Source organism: Eurypyga helias, unplaced genomic scaffold (assembly GCF_000690775.1).
Source record: "Eurypyga helias isolate BGI_N326 unplaced genomic scaffold, ASM69077v1 scaffold43315, whole genome shotgun sequence".
NCBI lineage: Eukaryota > Metazoa > Chordata > Aves > Eurypygiformes > Eurypygidae > Eurypyga > Eurypyga helias.
This window is the reverse complement of record NW_010253103.1, coordinates 1-12,869: the sequence shown is the minus strand read 5'-3', so window position 1 is coordinate 12,869 and position 12,869 is coordinate 1. Positions and strand designations below refer to the sequence as shown.

Below are 12,869 nucleotides of genomic sequence, written 5' to 3'. Positions count from 1 at the left end.
CCAGCCTGGCCTTGAACACTTCCAGGGATGGGGCATCCACAGCTTCTCTGGGCAACCTGTTCCAGTGCCTCACCACCCTCTCCATGAAGAATTTAATTTATGCACAGCTTTCTACTCTGCATTATAATTTTCCAATAACCACATTAAATTTTACTTATCTGAAAAGATAAATGTTATAAGCAAGAGCTATAACTTCAAGATCAAAGCTGAAAAAACTTTCTATATAGCATATAGAAATATAAACAAAATTAATTGATTTAATTAATTAATTAAATTATCTTAATTAATTGAATTAATTAATTGATTGATTGATTGATAAATACAACACAGCTTCTTACAGTGGCCTGCAGTCAAAGAATAATTCATACACAATCAAGGGCCTAATATTCCTTTTGACACTTATCAACACAATACAGGTAATAACTCCTAATTAATACTGTGCTGATTTCTTATACATAAATTGAGTATTACAACTGACACGTACGAACAGAGATGAGGGTACAATACCTGTCTAAGGTTAATAATATGGTTTCATTCATCTCGGGTATATCATCAGCTTTAACAGTAATGTTGATTGTAGTGTCACTTTGTCCAGATAAGAAAACGACAGAGCCATTAAAAGGACTTATATCATCATGTGTCACTGCCTTCTGATTGACACCGGATGGTTTCAAACTCCAGAATACAGTTGCTTGACCATCGGTCCCATCTCGATGTAATGCAATGGAAACCTATGAAACACATGAATCTCTTGTGACTTTTATACTCCATGAAAGAATAATTATTCCCTTGCAAATTACTATTTGAATATGAGCCTCAAAATGTTTAGCCTGGTTTTTTTTCACAAATACCTTTGATTTCATATGATACCTTTCACTCACATATCACATATTTGATACTTTTCACTCATACCTTTGATTTTATATGATATGAAATCAAAGATGGTGTATCAATGAAAATAGATGCTGAATCTAACCCTTTTAACTATTTATCAGTTACATACTCAGTGGAGACAAGAGATTATTTTTATCACAAATCCCTACACAACAATAAACACAGAAAGCCTTGTATGATTGATTTAATCAGTGCCCACCTCTCCAAGACTCAACATAGATTTTAAATATAACTATCATCATTTTACTCTGGTTATTACAGTACAGTGCAACATGTACTCTACTTAAGGTACTTAGCCGTTTTAATAGGAGAATGAGAGACAAGTTATGTGAATCAGGATCTGTGGGAAGATTTCAGTGAACACAGCTATGGGAGAAAGTAAAAAAGTATGACAAAACATTTCAAAAAAGGTTTCTCCAGCTGGGGCTAAGGCACTCAGCTGCATGGCAATGCTTCTGAAACCTGAAAAGCACAGTTGTTGTGACACACGCCCAGCGAACCAAAAAATGTGTTCACATAGAAGTCAGTCAACTATAAGTTACAGAGACAGTTCCATAAAATCTAGAACCTGTGGCAGTCTTACTTTACATTACTATCTTTGCAGCTGGTGACAGAGGTTAGAACTGTCACCAGCATCCGTTTGGGATGTTTACAGAGAACGCAAAGCTCAACCTCACTTTTCTGATAACGACTAGCACACCTCAGCTTTACAAGCAACTTTTAACTTTTTTCCTTTTTTTTTTTTTTTTAAAGCAAGGGAATATTAGGGATCAGGCAGAACTCAGAGAAAGGATTTTTCTCACATTAACTTTCAAATGTTACACTGAATATAGAAAAATTCTTTCTCCAAATACATTTTCTATACTAAGGGACAATATAAAAAGGTTCACTTACCACAGTAGCAGGGGAATCTTCTGGCTCAGAAAGAATAACTGGAAGATTGCTAGTAAAGCCTATTTCACCATTTGCAATATCTGGAGCAATCCTCAGAGAAATATTTCGAATCTCACCTAATCTAGGGCTCACAGATGGGACTGGAAGAATTCTATTCACCAGCTCAACTTTTTCCACCTGTAGGAGAAAGACAAAATTACAAAATAAGAAGCCTTAGTACCAAGTCAGAACAATTCTGACATTTCAGAATAAGTTTCATATTCAGGGAGCAGAACATCTCCAGAAAAATGTCATTTACTGACAATATTGCTGTTACAAAAATGTAGAAGCAGGTATGGAAATGAAATGAAGTGGATACCTCTGAGCTTCGTCAGCAGAATGGTACACCTCTCAGACAAATCATGTTTTGTGTACACAACTAAATGTATGTGGAGGGAGAATGAACCTTATAGAAGAGCCATTTCAATACCAGACCTATGAATAACAGTACTGATTCATCAAGTGACCCAAGCTACTTGTTCTAACTTCATTTTTTGCATCATGCATCGATAAAATTCTGAATTCACTGGAACCATAATAATTTACAGCCTCTGATGAAGCTAAAGAATGATGCAATATTGTTTCCTCTCTCATAGAACTTCAAGGACTTCTCTATGTATAACAACTAATACATTAGAATTGCATTCAGAATTGAAAATTAGTACAGTATTTCAACACTGTAGTCTTCCCTTGTGCTACCCTATTTCTGACAGTTTATTGATACAAAGAAGAAATAGGAAAATGTTTACCCTTTCTTTGAACGGGACGTAAAACCCACCTAACCCAGAAGCTAAGGAGAGCAGGATCTGTTTACTTAAATTATTTCTTTCAAATATAATTTATACCATGTGATTCTGTCTATATCTATCATTATAATAAATGTTTCCATAACTGATTGGGATATGCTTCTGCAAACATTACACTGGGGCATGAACCCCCAGTGGCAGCCACCTTTTAACTCCCATAAGGATGTTTTTTTGCTTGGAGTTATCAGATATTATCACATACGAAGGTTTTATTGAAGGAGGAGGAAGTGGCCTTATTTAAATCCATATAGTGATCACAAATCACCATTTCAAATGATGATTTTTAAAGTCCTTCAGTCCTTAGGAACAACACATATACAATACATGGCAGTATAATAGTTATCTCCACCACTGATTGAGTAACACACAAAAATACTCATGCACATTTTATTTTATGATAGAACCATTTTACAAGTACTGTATTCAGTAATGGCTTCTCAGCCATACCAGTTAGTTACTGAGAGTCTGAGGAACAGATGGTGGGAATGTTTGTTTTGCTTGTTTTCTAAGCTTTCTTTTGGTAGGCCCGGATACTGCAATTAACAGTATGCAGGTGGACCACTGTGGGGTTGTCAGCTCAACAAAGTTTCTGAAATATTACACAGCTGAATCAATTCACTTGGTTAAGTGCTTCTGAACCAGGATAGTAACTCTTGAGATTAAAGTAAAAATTAATGAAGACCAAGAAAATTTTTTTTCAGTTCAGTGTTTTCTTTTAAAGCAAATCAGGTCATGAGGAAAAAAGAATGCACTGTGAACTGAATAATAATGACAAGTAGCTTATTAAATTAGTTAATATCTTCCTGTCCATACCAAAAACTGCATCTCAGACTACAGTAAATTATTTAATTGAAGATGTCACCAAAGAATGTTAATCTCACTTTTCCAGTTCCTTTATCCATCCTCCACTTGTGTTTAAGCTTCATTTCCTCCTCCACTCCTCCTCCCCTGATTCCTGAGTTGATCCTTCATTGTGCCTGGAGAAACTCTGTAATCTTCTCATTCTAAGCATGTTCACTGAGATTATCATTTATTCACAATGTAGAAGGATTGTCATAGTGATAAATAGGGGCATTTTTCTTCCTTCTCTGTGAGTTTCTAAATGAATTATTTGTGCTGGAAAGCCCCTCTGATTTTGTTTATTCAAACAAAAAGTTTTTATGGTTCATGGAGAAAGTACAGAACATCTACCCCCCGTCTCCCTGCAATCCACAGTTTGAAAAGCCGGGCAAAGTGCCTGCATCATGAAATATTTATCATATGTGTGTCTTGTCCACAGTCCACACTACAATGTTACTTATAATATACCATTTAACAGGGGCTTGGAATTAGATATTTCAATTTTTTGCAGATCTTTCAGACCTCATGCAGAGGTTAAACATACTAACCCATTGTAGTATTCCAGAATGCAATTCCCTAACTAACTGTGAATGCAAAAAAATTGCATTCTCATAAAACAATAATAATATAATTCTGGAAATATTTTTTCCTTTTTTTTTTTCTCTTAAGAGAATGTGGGGAGAAGGAGGTGGAGGGAATAAATCTTTTCAAGGTGCCAGAAGCAATTAACACATTTTTGCTAGACTGTAAATCTATGGATTTAACATCAGCGTCTTCATCTGAAAATTCTAGACATATGACTTCAAATGAAAAGATTAAAAGTGAACTAAGAAATTACTCTGTGATTTGTGTTTTGGATGTGCCAAATCATTTTACTCTCTGTGTATCAAGGTCTCTACCTGGGCTCATTATTCCAGATTACCATTTTTTAATCGCAGATTGTATGATTAAAATCATACTAGAGGTTAAAATCATAGTAGAGATTATGGTGGTCTTAACTGCAGATGACAAACCAAGTATAATAATAAGTATAACGGTAAGTACAACAAATACCGAAGACAATGTCCAGGATATTCCACAGCAGATTATCATAAATTCAATAATAACTTGCTAAAATGAAGCAAACTTGGGTTTCTGTCAAAAACACAGCTTTAGTGGTTTTTTTACAGCCAATTTTAATTAGTGATGACAGAATCTCTTTTCTTACAAATTCAGATATAAAAAAAAATGAAAAATCCTAAAGGACATATACAAGGAAAACTTGAAAAAGTACTTTTCAAGTTCTCTGGCCAAATTTACACATAAATGAAATGTGGTATATGTTTGACATTTTTAATGTATATTTACTTGCTTGTAATTTGTAAAATTTTTCATGCTTCTGTAATTGAATTTTAAGAACCTTAATTTGGTTAAATTGAAAGCCAAGGGGTAGACAGAGAAATGTAACTCAAAAAGTACTTAACTCTGCAACACTGACCTCATTTGTTAAATGTGATGATTAATTTCTGAATCCTGTTACAGTCTAGTTCTTAAAAGTGGTGTAATCAGTAAATAATTATTAGGAATAAAGCTCTTTATGACACTGTTGTGTTTTAGCTCTTTCCTGACTAAAACCAGCACTGGCATATTCATGGAAGGGGCCTCCAAGTAAGAACGTTTTCTTAGCGAAAGAGCTCATCACTTTTTTTCTTTGTTTTATCTTTTAACAGGTAGGACCATTTTCATTAAAGTAAGAGGAAATGAGCCACTACTACAATATATCCTTTATATTACACGGGCTAAAAAAACACCCCAAAACACAGCTGAGATACCTGAACGAGGAAATGAGCACCATTTTGAAGAAATGCATCATTTCTTATTGGTATATTTAAAGTATGTTGTGTTTTTCCTTCTGGAAACATGAGAACGCTTCTTCCAGACGTATTTAGAATGCCATCTTTCGCTCTCTCGGGATCCAGAGCTCCGGCTGGAATATACAGTGCAGTATAAACCAACTGCACATCTCCAACAGTTCCTCCCTCCCTTGCAAAACTCAAGGATAAAAAACGTCCCATTGGATTACTTTCAATCTTCTGATTCTCCAAAGGGTAAAACTCTATTACGCCATAAACATCATCACTGTCCTGAATGTAAAACAGAAGCTGCAAAACAGAAAACAGCGTCACTTGCTCTGTGCTACAGCTACCCTACACCATAGTTTTCATGCTTTCAGGAAAGCACATCCTGACTGTCACCATACATTTTTCTCCTTACTGAACTGGCACACAGGAAAGAAATCAGATTGACAGCCCCAGAGTATTCTTTGTACACAGGCAGCAGCACAACACTGACAGTGGCAACTTTCCCACTACACATTGCCCATGTGCCAGCATGAGCTCTGAATAACTGATCTTCTGGATCAGCAGCCAAAGTGAATAATTTAAAAATGTTTCAGATTGTGAAAAATTTCTTTTTATTCACCAAGTTCATTCCAACCATTTTTTGAGAAAGGTAAAGCAGGGACATGAGTCAGGAAACTGTCAGCAGTGCTACCCCCCCTTTTATTTAACTGACCAGAGGTTACAGTCTTAATCGCCAACCCCTTCTCTGGAAACTGTTACGTTGTGTGAAACACTCCAGTAATCATTAAGACAGCAAATAAGCAAGTGAAAATAACTTTCCTGCCTTCTCTTAGTAAGCAGTCACTCCAGACAGGATTTATACAATGCTATCTGTGTTGGGAATAATCTAAGGTGAATGCTACCCATAAAAAAGGTCTGGATTTACACGCTATGCTAAGCCAAATATATTGAATACAGCTTTATATACTAATATTATATTAGGATATTAGGGGTTAACTTGTTTGATTCACATCCACGTGCAAACTCTTCGGCCAGTTTAGCCAACCAATCAATGTTATCAAAACTGGCCAAGTCCCTAATTATTACCTATTATCTTCTCCAAAAGAAATTCTACAAGCTAACTTACCTCAGATGGTTCGCTGACTTCAGCACCTCCCTGTATTGTATGAGCTAAGAGTTTCAGAATATAGGGCTCTGCCTCTTCTGGTATGTCATCACTAACAACGTTCAGAGGAAGCATTACCAGCATCTCCCCTTGATCAAAACATATCTCCCCCGTCTCTGGCATGAGGTCCGCGGTCACAGGTGAGGGATCGCTGCTATTTCGGATTATAACCCAGGTAATGGAAACATTTCCATGTGTTCCACCATTTCTTACAACTGTGATCCCTTCAAACCTACAGTTTAGAATAAAAATAAAAACCCACAATACGGAATTATAATTACCATTGCCTTGCTTCGTTACCGATTCCCTGAAAGATTTACAGACTTCAGTGGAACTAATGTTAACTGCTGCAACAGTCATTTGAGTCAGGACTTCAAGACTGTGAAATAATAAGATAAAGGTAGACTTTTCTTAGAGCACTTATTCATGAGCTCTCTGTAATGTCTCTAAAGATATTTTTTAGAACTTATTTTGTTTACAGCGAGAAGTATACGGAGAGGTGGAGACTAGGCATCTTTTACATCTGACTTAAGAAATACATGTCAAATTCCAGAAATCTTTTTTTCTATTAACTTTCTACACCACCTTATAAACTCTATCAGAATACATTTGTCAGCTGAGCATTCAAATAATTATTCTGAATTAATTATTTGCCCCTGTACTGACATATTAATTTATTGATATTTATGATACTGGAAATGTCATGTTTCCTGCGTCTCGCAAGCATATGACTACAAGAAAATGTCTAGGAATCATGATTTACAAATATTTAGAAGCAAGATTTATTTCTCTACTATTTATAAGTAAGAAAGATGGATACTTAAGTGCTAGGCTTAACATATTATCAAATATTCTCTTGAAGCTGTTCACAGTAGGATAGCTCGATGCATCACCTGTTTCTCTGGGGATGAACTACGATCAGTACCCAGCAGTGTCCATTCTTACTGACACTGTCAACACTGTGTACCTGTCCTGCCTGTAAAATCCCTACAGAGCTTCGATTTTAATCTCTCTGTGAAATTACAAATACCTAACTTATTTCTAAGTTTAAGGTAAGTATTTCATGGGAGACACTCAACACTTCTTTTTTTAAACCAGAGGCTGATTTTACACATAGTAAATACAAAAATTTACCAGGGAAGGAAGCCAGAAATTTATTTCCCACTTGAATGAACTGGTGACTGGCAGCATCATGACTTCATTGATCCTGTCTTTAGATTAAGGGGGTTTTGGTATTTTGATAATGTGATTAAGTGTTTACAGTTTTTACATACAGTTCATAAATATTAAAACAGTTGCTGTATAATTAGACATCCCCACTTCCTTGAAATCTTTGTAGATATAGTTTATAACAATAACAACACAATAAATGATTTCTACATTGTATTTTCAGTAGTAATTCTGTTATTAGTTTCAGTGAAAACCTGAGGATGTCTAACAATGACAAACAAATCTCTTAAACTGTCTAGATACTAGAGCTGAAGAACTGTAGTACCTTGAAATTTGGTCTTCATCAATGACAACAGTCTGAGCAAACAGGATACTGTTGATGGATAGTACTCCATAGGGTTTATCATTCAGTTGGATGGTGACATGAACAACAGATGGATTAATCAAAACAGCATCTCCCTGCAAAGTGTCCTTAAGAAGCATAATCTGAAAAGTCTCAGCAATTTCTGGTATGGCATCATCAAGAATCTTAAATTTTATGTACGTTTCATGAACTAGAGGCGGGAAAACAATAGTTGGATTTGGCTGTAGATCTAGGAAGTCTACATTAAGCTGTGCATGTGCTGTTGAATTCCCAGTTATGATGGCGTAACTGACAGAGACTTCATATTCATCAGGTCCAATTACTTTCTCACTGTCATCCTTACCACGAACCACTTGAATTGTCAGCACACCAACTTCCTCAGGCACCATATAAGCACTCTGAATAAAGCGCACAGGGCTGTCGTTTTTCTTAATATTAATCTGAACAGACTTTTTTGTGTCGTTGATTTCAGCCCCTCCCTCCACGCTCCTCAGATGAACAAAAAATGATTCATCATTTTCAGGTATCTGGAAAAATAATATTAGCCACTATATGTAAGTCATATTCCAAATACATACAAAACACACTTACTGAGAAATCAGTTTTATATATTTTGCAGAAAAGGGAAACAATACAAACTTGATGGCTCATTTGATATTAAAACAAACAGGAGAGAAGTCTTGGCTTCTCTCTTTGGCTGAAGATCCTTTCTCAAAATCCAATGTTTCAGTATTCTGAAACATGCTTCTGTGCTCTGGCAATATGAAAAAGGGTGAAAAGCAAAACAAAGGCAAAACAAAAAACCAGACAGGAATCAGGAAAAGCTGGATCTTTCCAATTTGAGACTACGAGGAGATCCAAACACTACTTTTAGAAGTCACTTCTATTTGGAAATAAATGTTCATGCCAGTTATTTAAATGTGCATCTTGATCTTCTGATGTTAACACTCATTTGCCTTTATGCCTGAGCGAATACACGACCAATTTATGGACACAGCCTACCTTCTTGGCCCATCCATTCCTGTACAACCAGAAAAGGAACACTTTCTGCATTCAGACACACCCCCAGAGAAAATCTCTGTCACAGATCTCAGAAAGTGCTTTCTGGTGCTTAGCAATTAATTAGGCTTTGCTATTTTCATAAGATGGATGTTTAAAACTATGTTTTAATTTTATCTATTTCTTCTCCAGTAACTGATGCAGCACACAATAAAGAATGTCTTATAAATTGCAAATTGCAGAACTTAAGGATGAGATTTTTGCTTTATATTACGACATTTTATTCCCCAAAACTTGATCTGCTAAACCTATTTAATGAAAAAATAAGAATATTATTTTAATACCTACAATTAAAAAGTAAATCTTTAAAAACTATTTATGAGCTTTGCATCTCATCCTCGCTGTGGGCTCCTGGAAGGTAGTACTATTTGCTTCTGAGAGGATTTCCAGCACATTACTTATTTTTTGCAAATGGTAATACTCTATTATAAAGTTGACAAATCCTTTTCATGCCCTTTTGTTTAGCGAGCTAAAAAGTTCTGAAAACCCTGCTGTCCAATATTTCTTCTCTTTCACACTCATTTGTTAATTGGCCACCCTCAGATCCTTTTCAAGAGCTAACAGCGTGGGCATGCAACTGCCTTTATAGCTGATGCCAATTCTGTCCCTTGTTTGGCTTGTGGCACTTAAACTTGCACAATGTTGTTGACTGATGTAGGGGTTTCTTGTCAATGTGAGATTTGGAAGCTCTCAGTCACCTCTCTCCCATACTGAGATACAATGCAGTTATTTTACCTTATTAGAATGGATGCTAATTTATATTTTGTTTAGTCCAATAATTAATATAGGATCTTGCACCATAAAACTACACATTTAAGAGTCAAAATGTATGTGCAATTGTAGTTGTAGCTTACATCTTAGTCTCTCATACAAATGGGACATTTTGGAGTTCTTAATGACATCCTGACTGACCAATTAAAAAACAGTCAAACTTTAAAGACAACAGTATAAAGGTTTTCCAGTCCTGCCTCATTTTTTTTATTTTCTCTTCATAGAATCATAGAATCATAGAATGGTTTGGATTGGAAGGGACCTTACAGACCATCTAGTTCCAACCCTCCTGCCATGGGCAGGGACACCTTCCACTAGACCAGGTTGCTCAAAGCCTCATCCAGCCTGGCCTTGAACACTTCCAGGGATGGGGCATCCACAGCTTCTCTGGCCAACCTGTGCCAGTGCCTCACCACCCTCTCCAGGAATAACTTCTCCTGATACCTAATCTAAACCTCCCCACTTTCAATTTAAACCCATTACCCCTTGTCCTGTCACTACAGACCCTTGTAAAAAGTCCCCCCAGCTTCCTTGTAGCCCCTTCAGGTACTGGAAGGCTGCAATAAGGTCTCCCCCGAGCCTTCTCTTCTCCAGGCTGAACAAACTCTTAATAAAGTTTCCATTATCCGTCATTAAAAAATAAATTATATACAGTAAAATTACCATAAATGTAGTGATGTGGAGATCAGATCTGCACTCTGCTAATTTCTGTAGGAAAAGGGCTACCCAATTCAGTAGCACACTTTTTTCATTGTTTTTCCTAACCTGACATCCAAAAAAACTTGAACTAAGTTCTGAAAGTAACACTGGAATCTTGTGAATACATCACCGCTGAAAAAGGTTTTTTTATACATATTTAATCTTTCATGTACACTTGTGAAAGACTTCCACTGAGTGGACCAGCCACACATGGAAAGATTAAACTTCAAGAAACAGAACTTTGAGAGCATTTCTCAGATGGGGGTGGGGTGGGGGTGGAAATCACAACCTCCTGAAAAGCCTATTTCTTTCTGTGTATAAATCACAGAAATATTACATCTAATCCAAGAGATGTTTCTACACACCAGTCTGGCATAGTCTCATTTTAACATTATAAATATCAGTATAAATGTGGAAAAACACTTTCTGTAAGTAACAGAAATATGGAAAAAAATTTGCTCACTTTTGAAATAGGCACTTTTGCTGTTAATTTTTCCACTTTACTTCCTATCTCATTTATAAAGGAAAAAAAAACCCAACACCAAACAAAACAGAAAATAAAAACATGGGTAAGAAAAATGAGAATCACAAATTGAAAAGTTTGTTTACTCTGAAATAGAAAGAAAGGCTCCCAACAAATTAACACTTTTTTTTAAAAGACCGATCAAAAATAGAAAATTTTTGATTACCACCTAGTGTTCAGGCTGTTCAAAAGATTGCCTGTTTCCTTTAGGAATCCTATCTTTTTATAGAATTAATTTTAAAAACATGTTTCTACTTTGAAATATATCAGTATAAAAACATATATGTTTTTTTCAATCTATCTTTTCTCTGTGAATATTCAAAGTGTTATATTCTTTATTTCATGGCAAACATAACATGTCTTCTTCATATGAATGAGAGCCAATCAAGATCAAGTTAACAAAGAATAAACTGGGTTCTCATGCACTGTTAACTGAAGGCAGAGGAGCTGTACAAGCATCACTGAGGATATAACCAAAAATTCATCATTTAAGTAATGTTTTGATAAGGTTCCTTTTGTCTAAACAATTAATAAAGAAAAAGGAGAGCCTGAGCATGTTATTCAAATCCAGCCTGAAGTCACAAGTCAGACAACTAGGGAAAAGTAGAGCACATTTAAAAAGAAATATAGAAAAGTTAAATACAGAAAGGACGGTCTAATACATAAACCTACATCTAGCTCAAGAACATCATCCTTGGCCATACAACAAGGACTCACTATTCTACCTGAATAAAGAAAAAAGTATACCTTCCTGATTATTTATACATTACTCCATTAGCATCTCCCAGGTCTATTCAGAGTAGCCTGGATATGTTCAGAAACTAAAAACATTCACTGATGGGAATTACAGAGGTACCATTAAAAGGAGTAAAAATGAGAGCCCATAGAGCCATAATCTAACATCACTTCATTAAGTAGAAACACTTTTAACCATATTAAATCCAAGCATTTTTGTAACTTACTACTCTAAGTCTCACATCTAGAACAGCAGTTAACCTTCTACATATCCAAATAAAAAATGAAATCAGCTTGTTCTTACCTGATCGTCAAGCACTGTTATATTATAAATAAGCATTGATATCCCCGGAGTAAAAGTAATATTTCCCCTAGCTGGACTTAAGTCTTCTTCAGCTGGGTTTGGTCCATCTTCTATCTGAAAATAATTGATTTTTACAATAATAAATATGTAAAACAGGGATACAAATCTAGTTCAAGTACAACAATCAATATACAGTATGTGACAGGCATAACAAATGAATATCTGTTCAGTCATCTCCTGCTCACAGGCATACACATTCAGTCGTGCAAATCCGCTCTTTTTTGGCAGACAGAGTAAGTATGGGGTAACCACTCTGAAGAAATTATGAAATGCCAGAAAAAGAGGAAGAAAACTGCTTCTATATAGGCCTATGAGGACTTTTTGGTAGGTACTGATGCATAATTGAATCACAGAATCACAGAATGGTTTGGGCTGGAAGGCACCATAAAGACCATCTAGTTCCAACCCCCCTGCCATGGGCAGGGACACCTTCCACTAGACCAGGTTGCTCAAAAACCCCTCGTCCAGCCTGGCCTTGAACACTTCCAGGGATGGGGCATCCACAGCTTCTCTGGGCAACCTGTTCCAGTCCCTCACCACCCTCTCCAGCAATAACTTCTCCAGGCTGAAGTCCAACTCTCTCAGCCTGTCCCCATAGCAGAGGTGCTCCAGCCCCGTGAGCATCTTCATGGCCTCCTCTGGACTTGCTCCAACTAGTTGATATCCTTCTGATGTTGGGCCCCCCAGAGCTGGATGCAGTACTCC

At 36.2% G+C, this 12,869-nt stretch overlaps 1 protein-coding gene across 1 annotated transcript; it reads right to left on the bottom strand.

Moving 5' to 3' along the window:
* Nucleotides 1–507: 507 nt before the first annotated feature.
* Nucleotides 508–12,270, bottom strand: LOC104510335 (G-protein coupled receptor 98-like; the record flags this gene model as incomplete). The annotated part of the gene is made up of 6 exons (XM_010152547.1): nt 508–731; nt 1,789–1,965; nt 5,285–5,614; nt 6,441–6,711; nt 7,975–8,540; nt 12,105–12,270. Coding segments are annotated over 6 exons (1,734 nt in total), but the record flags the coding sequence as incomplete, so codon positions are not given.
* Between the last annotated feature and the right edge of the window lie 599 nt (nt 12,271–12,869).